This window comes from Saccopteryx leptura, chromosome 6 (assembly GCF_036850995.1).
Source record: "Saccopteryx leptura isolate mSacLep1 chromosome 6, mSacLep1_pri_phased_curated, whole genome shotgun sequence".
Taxonomy (NCBI): Eukaryota; Metazoa; Chordata; class Mammalia; order Chiroptera; family Emballonuridae; genus Saccopteryx; species Saccopteryx leptura.
The window spans coordinates 75,108,864-75,123,029 of record NC_089508.1 but is presented as its reverse complement, the minus strand read 5'-3'; the positions used below and the strand labels follow the sequence as shown (position 1 = coordinate 75,123,029).

The 14,166-nt window shown below is 53.9% G+C and overlaps 2 protein-coding genes across 7 annotated transcripts in view; one reads left to right on the top strand and one right to left on the bottom strand.

Annotated features, from left to right (window-relative positions):
* DUOX1 (dual oxidase 1) overlaps positions 1 to 9,394 on the top strand; it is a 34,889-nt gene extending 25,495 nt beyond the window's left edge. For 2 of the 3 annotated variants that reach the window (XM_066343560.1, XM_066343559.1), the window contains exons 27-34: positions 13 to 62; positions 1,387 to 1,514; positions 5,409 to 5,562; positions 5,930 to 6,159; positions 6,415 to 6,573; positions 7,677 to 7,832; positions 8,060 to 8,188; positions 8,762 to 9,394. In XM_066343560.1, the coding sequence (XP_066199657.1) occupies positions 13 to 62; positions 1,387 to 1,514; positions 5,409 to 5,562; positions 5,930 to 6,159; positions 6,415 to 6,573; positions 7,677 to 7,832; positions 8,060 to 8,188; positions 8,762 to 8,884 (1,129 nt within the window). In that variant the 3' untranslated portion in view covers positions 8,885 to 9,394. The remainder of the gene's footprint in view (positions 1 to 12; positions 63 to 1,386; positions 1,515 to 5,408; positions 5,563 to 5,929; positions 6,160 to 6,414; positions 6,574 to 7,676; positions 7,833 to 8,059; positions 8,189 to 8,761) is intronic. The other variant, XM_066343561.1, reaches the window with a different exon arrangement.
* An 87-nt stretch (positions 9,395 to 9,481) lies between these two features.
* The window catches only part of SHF (Src homology 2 domain containing F), a 31,083-nt gene continuing 26,398 nt past the window's right edge, over positions 9,482 to 14,166 (bottom strand). For all 4 annotated transcript variants that reach the window (XM_066343565.1, XM_066343563.1, XM_066343564.1 and 1 more), the window contains one exon: positions 9,482 to 11,570. In XM_066343565.1, coding sequence (XP_066199662.1) covers positions 11,384 to 11,570 — 187 coding nt within the window. In that variant the 3' untranslated portion in view covers positions 9,482 to 11,383. The remainder of the gene's footprint in view (positions 11,571 to 14,166) is intronic.

Genomic DNA, 14,166 nt, shown 5'->3' with positions numbered 1-14,166 from the left:
CCTTCCCCACAGGTCTGAGTTCCCCCAGAAGTATTACTGGTGGTTCTTCCGGACTGTGCCAGGTGAGAGCCCCTTCTGCTCCATGGATTTCTGGGCCTGGCTCTGAGCTCCAGGTAGAGCAGCCCCGTTTCACTCACTGGGCTCTCACGGTGAGTCAGGCTCTGCCTTCTGGTCCTGAATACTCTCCTGGGCAGTAGGAGACAGCTTGATAGTGCTTCTCCCAGGAGCTTGACTCCAACCCCAACTCTGACCTAGTTCTTCTCTCTGTGGAAGGGAGTGGTCCTCCTCCCCTCTCCTGACACACGCACCTACCGACAGTGGCTCTGAGAAATACTGTGCCCCAGCTGCATGGGGGAGGGGCCAGGCTCATTGTCACGCCAGCAGACTGCCCCCACCCCAACCAACCCTTACCCCTTTCAGTCTGTCTTGACAAAGGCTGTTTAGGGGAATTTTCCTAACTCCCCATAATTACCTGTTTTAGGGCTATTAGCTGTGAATCTATTCAAATACTTCTTGATCCTATTTATATTTTTAGTCCAGTCCCTCCTTGGGGTAACATGTTCTCTACACTCACTCCTCTGTGAAACACAGCAGTTTTTAAATTTAAAAAAAAAATTTTTTTTTAATCCTAAAACGATCTGCTTTGAACTGCAGAGAGAGTGCTTGCTAATTCCTGCACACCAGGGTTTAGAGGATAAGGCTGTGTTTATGCTCTTCTCTCCATTCTGTACTTCACAGGCTTTGGTTAGATCCCTTCTTAACCTCTGCTTTTCCACACTTCAGGGCTCTAATCTTCCTAATCTCTGCCTCTCTGCTCCTTGATCACTTGAGGGGCCTTTCTCTGGCCCCTGCACTCAGTATTGCCCAGTATTGCCCTCGAGAGGCCTCCCACCATCTCAGAGCTGAACCCAGGGGGCTCTGGTGGTGGCACTCACTCACCAGTGCTCGTGCTGTGTGCTATGGCAGCTAAATGGAGTGGTTCAGGGACATGGATCAAGCCTTGCCTCCATGAGGGGAGGACCTGCAATGTCCAGAGTTTGACCCAGAGGGCCTAGGGTAGACACCCCATGTGTTCATTCATCCAGCAAGCATTTATACAAGGCCCACAGCGTGCCAGGCACTAGGATCCAGTCAGGAAAGTGATGGACATAAAACAAATAATGACACAGGTACTTGAAAAATATTACGACCAGGTCTATGAAGGATCAGGAGGGTCTGTTGAAGTGAAAGGTGCCTGTGACCCGAGGCGTGAGAGGAGAGGAACAGAAGAAGCTGGTGGGGCTTTCCCCACCCCCTCCTGGGACAGTGGGTGGTGAAGGAGCCAGACACCTGGCAGGCTCAGAACAGCCCTACTCCTTTGCCCTTCACCCTCTGTTCATTTTGCAGGCCTCACAGGGGTCTTAATGCTCCTGGTCCTGGCCGTCATGTACGTCTTCGCCTCCCACCACTTCCGGCGCCACAGCTTCCGGGGCTTCTGGCTGACCCACCACCTCTACATCCTGCTCTACATCCTGGTGAGGGCTTTTGGCTCTGAGCCAGGCTAGCGGTGTCTGGGCAAGATGTTCCCAGGGAGGCAGTGAGGGCAAAGTCATCCGTTCTCCACCCCCTTAGTTATTTTTTTATTTTTTGTATTTTTCTGAAGTTGGAAACGGGGAGAGACTGTCAGACAGACTCCCGCATGCGCCCGACCGGGATCCACCCGGCACGCCCACCAGGGGCGATGCTCTGCCCCTCCGGGGCATCGCTCTGCCGGGACCAGAGCCTCTCTAGCGCCTGGGGCAGAGGCCAAGGAGCCATCCCCAGCGCCCGGGCCATCTTTGCTCCAATGGAGCCTTGGCTGCGGGAGGGGAAGAGAGAGACAGAGAGGAAGGAGAGGGGGAGGGGTGGAGAAGCAGATGGGCGCTTCTCCTGTGTGCCCTGGCCGGGAATCGAACCCGGGTCCCCCGCACGCCAGGCCGACGCTCTACCCCTGAGCCAACCGGCCAGGGCCCCCTTAGTTATTTTAAGAACCATCTTCACTGATCACTTGAAAGATGGAGATGATAGAATGAGACTGCCATGGAGACTGACCCCAATATGCAGCACTTGGAAGCTGGACTTGCTGACGTGGGTGTGGCAGCAGCAGCTCTGCCAGGCTGATCTGCATTTCTTACAGACAGCTCCACATCATTTCTGCCCAGGCAGTCTTTCTCCACTGTGGAGTGGCCGGTTTGGGCTCCTGGGTGGACTGCCTACATTCAAAGGAGCATCGCCCTTTTTTAGAGAAACTTATCTTGATTGGGTTTTGCCACCTTTGTTCTGATCTGGCTTTCTGGGATGTTAGCCACCCCACCCAGCTAAGTGCCACCTATAATGTTAATGACCTTGCTCAAAGTGTCTCTTCACTTAGACTGTTGATAAAATGGATTTTTAAGACTGCCAGTTTCCTTTCCTTCTTAATCTGGGCTCCTGCCTTCCTTCACATTCCCTCCTTTGTCCTGTCCTGTTCCTCTCACCCTTCCTTCACATTCCCTCCTTTGTCCTGTCCTGTTCCTCTCACCTTTCCTTCACATTCCCTCCTTGGTCCTGTCCTGTTCCTCTCACCTTTCCTTCACATTCCCTCCTTGGTCCTGTCCTGTTCCTCTCACCCTTCCCTGGGTTTGCTATCAGCTGCTTCAGCTAGTTGCTTTCAGAGCTGACAATGATCTGTGCCCCTGAGTGTCTTGGCCTGCCTTCCTCAAGGACACAGGCAGGCACCCTGAGAGCCTTGTTGAGAAGCTAAACTAAATTCCAAGATTTAGTCCCCACTGATGATAGCTTGGCTGCCAGCACTCAAGAAGTGCAGAGTCCATAGAGCTCGACTTTCTATCACCTGACTCTAGGCAGAACTGTACTCAGGACACTCCCATTGCCTGGCTCAGGTTGGCACCAGTGGTGGCTCTGCCTCTTCCCAGGTGCAGTTCTGTCCTGGTAGGTAGGGGGGTCTGTTTCCATCTTGCCTGAGGCTCTGCACCCACAGTTCTGAAGATGACTACCCAGCCTCGGCTTAGGTTTTTTCCTAGATTAGATGGTGTTGATTTCCAAGAAATCTCTCTCTGGCTAATTTATTCCTTCTTTTCCACTTTCTCAGTAATTGGGTTGAGTCCTAGCATCCTGGGTTACTGTTTGTGTTAGGGTTGGAGATAATGTTCTTATTCCTGGTGAAAAAGCAGCTTCTTTGAACTAACGGGAGACCCAGATGAGTAGCTAGACTGGCTCCCTGAGATGTAGACCCTTTCTGATTTATCTCGGGTTTGGGGAATCACTGGAGTTCAGAGCCACCCCTCCTCCCAGCAGGGAAGTCAGCAGCTGAGAAAGGTGCAAGCCCCTCTGCTGGGCAGCCCTAGCCCTGGCAGCTTGGGAGTGTCTCCCCTGGGAGGTAAGTCAGGGCCAAAACACCTGCTGCCTTCCCATGTATCACAGGTGTGGCCACTTGAGCTCAGGCAGAAAGAGAAGTTACAAGTGTGGAGTAGACCTGGGCAGGCTGTCCAGGCTCCTTATCCAGGCTGGAGAGGGCAGGCCTAACAGCCACAGCTGAGCTGGCAGGCTGCTCCCCAGCGCCTCAGCCAACCATGAGTCTGCAGCAACTTTGTGGCTTATAATTAGTAGCGCCAACACAAAAATTTAAAAACAGAAAAAAGAAAGAGAGAAAGAGAGAAAGGAAGGAAGGAAAGAAGGAAGGAAGGAGGGAGGGAGGGAGGGAGGGAAGGGAGGGAGGGAGGGAGGGAGGAAGGAAGGAAGGAAGGAAGGAAGGAAGGAAGGAAGGAAGGAAGGAAGGAAGGAAGGGAGGGAGGGAGGGAGGGAGGAAAAGAAAGAAAGAAAGAAAGAAAGAAAGAAAGAAAGAAAGAAAGAAAGAGAAAGAAAGAAAGAAAGAAAGAAAGAAAGAAAGAAAGAAAGAAAGAAAAAGAAAGAAAGAAAAAGTAGAGCCAACACCAAACAGAGTGTATAAACATGAGGTCACTGACATTGTTCTTAGCCTGGCTGGATCCTCAGAAAGCCCTGGGGTGGGAATGGGCTCCACAATGAAAGAGGAACTTGGGGACAGGGAGCCAGTTCAGAGGAGAGCCCAGAGAGGTTCGAAGGCTCAAGAATTCAAGAACACCCAGTTTGGGGGAGGGCTATGAGGAACCAGAGTTCAGTTAAACAGATATGTGTGAGGGTCTGTTATGTCCTAGCTCTGTGCTAAGCCCTGCGGAGGAAGACTCTAAGCTCCGCCCTCAGGAATCTAGGATTTGCTGCAGAGATAAATGTCATTCATGTGAAATGATTGAAATGAGCTGACAATACAGGATAAATTGCTGAGCTGTGTTTCAAAAAGTAAGTTACAGGAGTTCATTGAAATGTGGGCCAAACTGGTTAGGGAAGATTTCAGGGAACAGGTGGGACTTGGTCCAAGCCCCAAGGAGAGATAAGCTAAGATTTGACAGGGCAGAGTGGAAGCTGAAGAGCATTCCAGGTAAAATGGGCATGTGCATGGGTGCAGAGGTATGAATGATGATAGAATACTCAGGCACAGAGGAGACAGGCCTGACTGTGAATGGCCATAGGGCATTAGTTGGTGGCAGGACATAGTGGACCTATGTGAGTTGCCCTGAAGCTGAGGGCTGTGGCTCAGCTGAGAGGCCACGCCACATGGAAAAACATGGAAAGACAGGAGCAGAGGGTGAGACAGTCAGGCTTGGGCAACAGAGTCCGTGCAGGACCGGACAGTGAGTGGCCTGAGAGGAAGGAGATCCCATAGGGCATTGTAGAAGTGTCCAGGAGGGATGGCCACTGTGCCACAGGCTGCTAAGGGTGGGAGCAAATGTGGTCTGAAAGGGGACCTTGGGGTTTGGCCATTTGTGAGCAGCTGGAGGCTGGCGAGGTGACTTTGAAAGCATGGGAAGGGCATTCCTGGAAGAGGGAACAGCAGGTGGAGTGGTTCTGATGTAGGAAGGACGTGCCATGTTGGAAGAACAGAGAGTAGGAGATGCTAGCAGGCAGAGGTCAGAGCATCACAAGGCCTTTCAGTGCAATGGGAATGCCACTAAGGATTTTAAGCTGGGGATGACATGATAAACTTTGAAAAGTCACCCTGGCTGCCTTGAAGAGAATCGATCACAGTGGGGAAACCCAGTGGAAAACCAGTTACTGCATGAGTGCCACTGAGAGTCAAAGGGGCTTGATCTAGGACAACGTCAGAGAGATGCAAATAGTCTCTTTCATCATAGATGTTTTGGAGGATGGTGCTGGGAACGGTTAGGTTTTGGAACCTGGAAGGAGCATGGCACATGGTCAAATGGGGATTAGATGTGCCAGTGGGGGAAGGATACAAGGGTGTGAGCCCCGAGCTGGCCTCAGGTCCTGTTTGTGTGTGGCTGGGTCTGAGCTGTATATTTCACTCTCTTCAGCTCATCATCCACGGCAGCTTCGGCCTGATCCAGCTGCCCCGTTTCCACCTTTTCTTCCTGGTCCCGGCTCTTATCTATGGGGGGGACAAGCTGGTGAGCCTGAGCCGGAAGAAGGTGGAGATCAGCGTGGTGAAGGCGGAGCTGCTGCCTTCAGGTACCAGCCTAGAGGGTATCAAGGGACCAGATGGGTGGTACTGAGGAAGCAGAGCAGAGCCTGGCCCACTGGAGTTGGCAGGGGCCTTGGGGTAGAAGGGACAAGGGAGCTGGTAAAAAGCTCTTTGCCAGGCTATCTGAGCCTCTCTCACAACAGAGAAGGGGAGGCCTTGCCCTGCTGACCACCAGCCCCAGTGTTGCCCAGCCGCTCCTCAAGGCAGACATGGCCTGAGGGGAGTAATGACTTCTGATGGAGGGCTGTCCCCCTGGGCATATTCCAGAAGCAGAACTGAGGCTGCAGGTGGGGGAACTCTGAAGTTGCTGGGTTCAGGACAGCAGCCTCCCACTCACCTCTCCTCCCCTCCCAGGAGTGACCCATCTGCAGTTCCAGCGGCCCCAAGGCTTTGAGTACAAGTCAGGACAGTGGGTGCGGATCGCCTGCCTGGCTCTGGGGACCACCGAGTACCACCCCTTCACACTGACTTCTGCACCCCATGAGGACACACTCAGCCTGCACATCCGGGCAGCAGGGCCCTGGACCACTCGCCTCAGGGAGATCTACTCACCCCTGAAGGACGGCTGTGCCAGATACCCGAAGGTGTCCAGACCCAGGCCAGATGTGTCACATGCTCTCACATCCCCGTAGCAGGCCTTGACCCTGCAACGCCAGATATCCCATTGTGTCCTTCCCCTTTCCCATCCAGAGACTGGCTGTTCCAGATAAAGCCAGTCTCCCTATTCTCCCCTGCCCCCCACTCCATAAACCTACCTGCCTTTTCTTGCGTCCCATTTCTGGCTTCAGAACTATGGTAGTAGCTGAGAGCTTAACTCAAGCCCACTCCCTTCCCTGCAGCTGTACCTGGATGGACCATTTGGAGAGGGCCACCAGGAGTGGCATAAGTTTGAGGTGTCAGTGCTGGTGGGAGGGGGTATTGGGGTCACCCCCTTTGCCTCCATCCTCAAAGACCTGGTCTTCAAATCATCAGTCAGCTACCAATTGTTCTGTAAGAAGGTAAGTGCCTCCTCCTCCGGCCAGCCCATGTCCTTTGCTTTCTATTACTGTGTCCATCTGTGCTAGTCTCTCCTGCCTCTGTTCTTGGTCTCCCTGGTCTAGGCAAGGCCAAGCTGGCCTGACCATGGTGAGGTGGTCAGGATATCCCCAGACCCTGAATGACATTAGCTTGCTGATGCCCCCAGGATCCTCCCCTTAGTTATGAAGCACACCACATAGGGCTTGCTTCGGGTACTCCCTCCAGGCAGAGTTGGAGAGGGGTGAAGATACCCATTCCCTCTCATGAGGAGGCTAGCACTTGATGCATTGTCAGGACGGGAGAAGAAAGGCACACTGGGGTGGGGCACAGTGAAACTGGCTTTGCTCTCAAGAGGAAAAGGACAGAAGGTGGTAGGCAGGTGATGGGCAGGGCAGCTCCAGAAACACAGCCGAGGCCCTCGGGCCCCCCCACCCCGGCTCCTTCACCCCAGCCTGCACCTGGTGGCAGGCCCCTGCTTGTCCCTTTAGGCCTGGCAGGTGAGTTAGAAGCACAGGAATGCAGCCAGCAGAGGCCCAACCCAGATGTTGTCAGCATTCAGACAGCTGCCCGCTCCTCTGTCTGAAGCAGCTCCGCCTCTGCTGCTTAACCCACACACCCCCACTTCTCCCCATCAGAAGCGGGAGATTGTCTTCCCAGGGAAGCTTCCATCCCCCTGGTCGTCATTCCCATCCCCTCTAGGCAGCCAGCTGGGTCTTCCTTGAAGGTGTTCTGTGACAAGACCCTTAGGGGGACCCTCTCCCCCTGGACTAGGTTGGTCCGGAGCCTAGCAGCCTAAGGAGGGAGGGCCCACTGGAGACAGTGGTAGGACAGGCTCAGCATGAAAAAGCCACTTCCCACCCCATCAAACCTTAAGGTGCCCCAGGCTGTCACTCACTCGCACTTCTCCATGCTCTGCGACACCTCCACTCCCTGCCCCAGAGCTGGCCCTGTGACCCCACACACTCCATCTCCCCGGATGTCGGGAGAGGCACAAGCTGGCAAGAAGAGTTCTCTTGGGGTTTAGGTTCCTGGGATATACAGAGCTTGAGCTGAGCTGGGTCCTGAGCTCCAAACCTGTCCCCAGATCTACTTCATCTGGGTGACACGGACCCAGCGGCAGTTCGAGTGGCTGGCGGACATCATCCGGGAAGTGGAGGAGAATGACTGCCAGGACCTGGTGTCCGTGCACATCTACATCACCCAGCTGGCTGAGAAGTTCGACCTCAGGACCACCATGCTGGTATGTCAGAGCTAGCCAGGCCGGGCAGCTCGGTGCGTGTGTCGGCTAGCAGGATAAGGCAGGATGGCCAGAGCACGTGGGTGGACAACCAGGCTGTTGGTAGGAGGCACAGAGCTGGTGGCTCCAATACTGAGCCTCCAGCTCTCTTTCCAGCCGAGGCTTTGGGCTGGCTTGGGCTAGGCACTGACCCCGATGGTTCTTGGCCTGTCCTTCCCCTGTGCCACCAGTACATCTGTGAGCGGCACTTCCAGAAGGTGCTGAACCGGAGTCTGTTCACGGGCCTGCGCTCTGTCACCCACTTTGGTCGCCCCCCCTTCGAACCCTTCTTCAACTCCCTGCAGGAGGTCCACCCACAGGTCAGTCTCCATCCCATATCCAGGTTCTTTTCAGTTTATCATTTGGGGTTTAAGTAAAGCTCCCAAAACTGCTCCATCAGGGAAGAAACTGACTGCTGATGAGAACCCATTGTCCCCTAGGAGGTTGGTGGAGTAATGAAATGGGAAAGGAAAAGTGGGGATCACCCTGAGGGGCTGAGGGGGAAGGCAGGCAACAGGGACTTGCCACTTGTGAAGCTATGAGGCCTTGTTCAGAAGAAAGAACTCAATGATTGAGCTACTCCTTCCTCACCATAGACTCAGAACAACCCTTACCACTAATACCAAGCCGGGCCTCACCTTGGACACTGAGTTAATCGTCGCTATGAACCTGTGCAAAGCCACTTACTCTCATAAACACTGGGTTGGCCCTTAATAAGACATTAAGCTATCCCTCAACTTGAACAGTGACTAACCCAGCCCCTATTAGAAGCACTGATCTTGCTTACACTTGAAGTTGGCAAACGTCTTAGAAGGGGTGGAGGCTAGACTCATAGATAGCAGGTCTACCAAAATTGAGTTAGATTAAAAAAACATTTCTTCTTCCCTTAACAGGTTCAGAAGATTGGGGTGTTTAGCTGTGGCCCCCCTGGCATGACCAAGAATGTGGAAAAGGCCTGTCAGCTCATCAACAGACAAGACCGGACTCATTTCTCCCACCATTATGAAAACTTCTAGACCTCCTGTCCAGGGGTTCTACCCACTGCCCAGCTGAACAGCAGTCTGGGCCAGACCTCCCCTCACCTCTGCACTTCCTGTTTCTGGCTCCCTCAGCCTTCTCATTCCCACACCCCAACCTTGGTCCAGGTGGCTATAGTCAGTCACCAAGTGGTTTTTTTTTTTTTTTAATTTTATTTTATTTATTCATTTTAGAAAGGAGAGAGAGAGAGAGGAGAGAGAGAGAGACAGAGAGAGAGAAGGGGGGAGGAGCAGGAAGCATCAACTCCCATATGTGCCTTGACCTGGCAAGCCCAGGGTTTCGAACCGGCGACCTCAGCATTTCTAGGTCAACGCTTTATCCACTGCGCCAACACAGGTCAGGCCCCATATGGTTTCAAGGACCCCCAGGCTCATAATATTTCACCCTGGAGAAGTGGGAGGCACTGTCTGGGGACTAGAGGTTGGGAACTATTACTGTTTGGGGGGCAGAGTGACACTTCTTCCAAACTAAGAAAAATTTTTAAAAACTGGAGCTGAATTGTGTGTGAGCCTAAGAATGAAGTGGGAGCACAGATGCTGGCATCTTAGAACCCCTCCCCCAAATTTTCCCCCAGCTCTGGGCTCCCTGCATCAAAGGGCTGGCAAATGCCTTGAAGAGGGCAGAGGCTGGACCCACAGGGAACAATTTATAGGATCGCTCTCAGCACCTCAGTCTAACAGCATAATTGACCTTCTCTCCCAAGTGTAAACAGGTACCGTAGTCAGAACCTGGCCCAATATCTATGTAGTGCTCTTCAACCCTTCTGTCCTCTTCTTGTTACACAGTCTCCTTTCAAACAAATCACTTTTCTGCCCACTGGGTTTCTTTATTCTGTCCCCAGGATGGGGTATGTACTGGCAGAAGAAGCTACTCAACCAGCCAGCTAACTTAGGCGAATACAGACATTCTCTGAGCTTGCTAGTATCCACTGAATAAATGAACTTGTCCAGGCCAAGTGCCCCAACTAGAGACTTCTTTCCTGGCTCAGGGGCACCTTTCTCGACAGTGGGCCTCTCTGAGAGGATAGCTAGCGTGAGGCTTCTGAAGCCTGAGCCATCAGTTTGGGAATTGCAGATATAGGTTCTGGAGGAAGTCCTCAGACAATCCTCCCAAGGCAGTGGTCCCAGTCCCGAGGGTATGTGTTCAGCCCATCGGGGAGCTTTTGTACAGCTTGCGCACGGGAGCAAGAGGGCGGGCCTGCAGTGGCTTGACAGTAGCTCCGCCTGGCGGCCCCGTAGGTATGTATTCCTGGGGACTGGACCCACGGCGCCTTGCAGCAGTGGGCGCGGGCGGGTGTGGCCCTGTGCCTGGGGCCCGCGGTTAGGAGAACAGCCAGCAGAGGGCGCGCGCGGATGGCCCCCCGCCAGCCTCTCCGTGAGCCACAGCCGGGAGGCAGATCCAGGCCTAGGCCAGTAGGCTGCAGGTCCCCGGGGCTGAATCCATCCATCAGGGAATCAGGGAGTCCGGGCGGAGCCCCATTTCCTCTGGGAAGTAAACGCAGTAGGTTGTGCCAGCTTTCCCTGCTCAGCAGGCGCGCGGCTTCTGCGTGGCAGGGCCACTTAGCTCCCCCGCCTGGCGCGCTGCTTCTTTGTCTCTCTGCAGCTCCCCTCCTCCCAGATAAATGGCTGTAGGCAGGAAATTGGACGCGCTCCTGGGCAGGGGGCCGGGAAGCCCGCCCTATCCGGAGGTGCCCCCAGGCAGGGCGGGGGCGGTGGGGGATATTTTGACATCTCATCAAAGGAAGGAACTTGATGCTTCGAAAGCGCTTTTCACAGCCCGCCTGTCTGCTCCAGAGCTGATTTGTAAACAGATCTTTGCTTGCTTCGCCGCTCCCCACCCCGTCTGCCCGGGGTGCGGCGCTGAAGGCGCAGGAGGCGGCTGTGCCTGGCAGCACTTGGTTTATTTATTGCCTCTGGCCGGGAGCCTGGGCAGCTCCGGGACCGCACAAGTTCCCTACGGCCCGAGCTCTTCCCGCCCCAACGCCATCTCAATCTGACGGACCTGCCGTCCCCAAGTCCCACACCAGACCTTGGACTGAGCCCCGCTGGTGGTTGGGGGTGAAGGCAAGAGATGGTCAGGACGCCCCGAGGGCCCGCGTCGTGCTTTACCCTGCACTGACCCAAAGGGTAGAGGATGGTGGGGTAGGGAGTCGCCACGTCTGCCCAGAGGTAGAAAGGGTCTGGAGCTGCCCATTTTAAACTCCTCAGGAGACCTGTGGTTCTGAAGACCCCTTCCTCCAGAGGCTATTCCATCTCCCCAGGGATTCCTTTCTCCTCAGTTCCAGACCATCTCTTACCCAAAGGCCCCAGTAGCCCTTTCCCTTTAAAATAAATTAAGGACTCTCCAGCTTCCACTTGATCCCAGGGAGAGGGAAATAAAGGCTCGTGAGATCTTTTCCCAGGGAAGGACTACAGCCCTCAGCTAAGGGACAGGCACAGGGCTGGATCCAGATCTGTCACTGTGCACAGGCCTCACATCTACAGAGTCCGGATGGCCACGGGGTAGAGCAGGGACATGTGCTCAGCCCCCTTAATGGGCAGCTTGCGGCTGGCGTAGTGGTGCACGATTTCAGGGACGCTGCTGAATGGCGGGCTATTCTGGCCCAGCACGTACTTGTGTTCCTTGGTCCGAGACAGCTTCATATGCATGAAGCCCTGACTGCTCCTGGGAAGAGGAGAGCAGATCCTGATGAGTGGGGGCCCTCTCCAGTCCCCTCCCTCCCCCCACCCCTGCAGCAAACGTCTTGTGCCAAACCAGCTGAGAGTGGAGGTGACTAGGGAAGATGGAGGTCGGTCCAGAAAGCAGGGAGGGGACACAGGGGATTTTCTGAGTAGGTAGCAGTAGGTATTGGCTTTCTGATGAGGGTGCTGAGTGTGCCAAGAATGTGTGTAGTGAATGTACAGGGTGTGTGCAGGTGGAAACCAGAGGACCAACACCCCCCACTGCCACCCGAAACCCTGGTACTAGGGGCTCCTGATCACTCCTGTAGAGACACAGACATTTTGACAGGACAGTGGTGGACAGATGTGACAACCAAGAGAATCCTGGTTGGGGTTCTCTCTTATAGATACTAGCTGTTCCCCAAATCTGGGAATAGTCAGCCACTTTGTCCTGGTGACTTCTGTTCACCATCCTGTTAACTGGGACTTGGGCCAAGCCCCTAGCTCATCCCTCCAGCCTGGACTAATGTCATCCCTGAGGCTGCAGCTCCATTCCCTCCCTCAGAGAAGACATGCTCCCCTACCTCTCCCATCTCTAGGCAACAATCCAGGAAATCAGCATTAGTGCCTGGACCTGCCCACAAAACAAGGACCTCTCTACTCAGAGCTCTGGCCATCTCCCAGATGTCTCTCTGGGCACCCTCAGCCTTAGAGAGACAGTGCAGGGCTGGGGACCCAGCAAGAACATTTGTCCAAACTACCATAGGTCTGGTTGGCCAGGCCCCAGGTCTGAAACTCACCTCCAGGCAAGTAGTGAGCACTGCTTGGGGGAGCCCTGCTGGTCAGAGCCAACCTGAGGACAAGGACAGGGCTCAGAAGCAGGTGTGGGAGGTAGGACTGGTGACTGGTGAGGTCCCTGTTCTTGAGAAGTGAGGCTGGCAAACCTCTTTGCCTCCCCTGCCTGGCTACAAAGAGGGCTCTGACTGGACCCACTTCACTAGGCCCACCAGTGAGAAGTCAGGGAGAGTGGGATGGCTGAAGAGATGAAAGAAACAGGAAGAAAACACAGGCTCTTAACTCCAGCCTTCCCTCCTCTCCCCAGGGTACAGTGGCCTAAAGCCTGCTGGGGGCCTCAGTCCTGGGTGTCTGTGTCAGGGTATGGAGCCAGCCTTTGTCTGTAGATCCGAGATAACTGCTGAGGCTGACAGTGACCACACAGGCCCTGGGGAAAGAAGCCAAGAGCATCAGGAAAATGTATAGCCCCTGGGGACTGTAGAGAGGGGAGGCAGTAATTGGTCTCCTCCCCGGTCTGTCCTATGCCAAGGCCCAGGCCCAGGCCCAAGGCTGTGGGCCTTTCCTTCCCTAGCCCTCTCACAGTTTGGGGATGGCACCCTCCCCAGAGCCCACTTGGGAAAACCACTTCTCCTAAAAACTGAGCATTGTATCTTCTCTTTGAGGGACAGATCCGGCCAAAAAAGGACAAGTAGCTAGAGACCAGAGTTGGAAGCTAAGAGCTCAGCCTCCATCTGGATAACTGACCTTCTGGGACAAAGTCCCAAGGGTCCATTAGGACACAGCAGGACCCTTGCCAGACCCTGAGAGAGCAGTGGGTAGGACTAGCTGGGCCACAAGGCCACGGCTGGCTTGACTTTTGGAGGAAGCTGTTTAATTACCAGTGAAAGCCCTTCTATTACAGAGAGAAGAGAAACCATAATTGTATTTCAGAGAAGCCATTTATACGCAAATGAGGCTCTGGCAGACAGATGCTGGCGGAGCCAGATGAGCCAGGCCTGGAGCCTGGCGTCCAGGCCTGCCTCCCCCTTGCTCCCCAGGCTAAGGCAGGGCCGTGTTCTGCTGTGCTCTGCTGAGGGAACCAGACCCCTGCAGGCTCCCCTTGCCTTGGGCTGTTTAGACGTGATGAGGGGTGGAGCTATGCAGTGGAACAGTGTGGTTATTAGAGTCAGACTGAACTGGATTCAAATCCTGCTTTTGGTACTTCATTAGCTGGTGGCCTTGAGCAAGTCACATACCTCTTTGAATCTATTTTTTTTCATAAAAAGAGATTGCTCTTGCAGGATGGTAGTTGGTTTAGAGGCGGTATATATGGTTCCTGGCACATAGTAGAAGCTCTATGAATCTTAACTACTATTTTAAAAACAATACTCAAATGCCTGACCAGGCGGTGGCGCAGTGGATAGAGCGTCAGACTGGGATGCGGAGGACCCAGTTTCGAGACCCCGAGGTCGCCAGCTTCAGCGTGGGCTCATCTGGAGCAAAGCTCACCAGCTTGAACCCAAGGTCCCTGGCTCCAGCAAGGGGTTACTCAGTCTGCTGTAGCCCCACGATCAAGGCACATATGAGAAAGCAATCAATGAGCAACTAAGGTGTCACAACGAAAAACTGATGATTGATGCTTCTCATCTCTCTTCGTTCCTGTCTGTCCCTCTCTCTGACTCTCTCTCTCTGTCCTTGTAAAAAAAACAAACAAACAAAAAAACAATACTCATTCCAGAGTTATATAAATCCCATTTTGACAAAATTTTCCCAAATGCTCCTTTGATTTTACAATAATTCATAGACTCCCAGAGTATGAGAGCTGA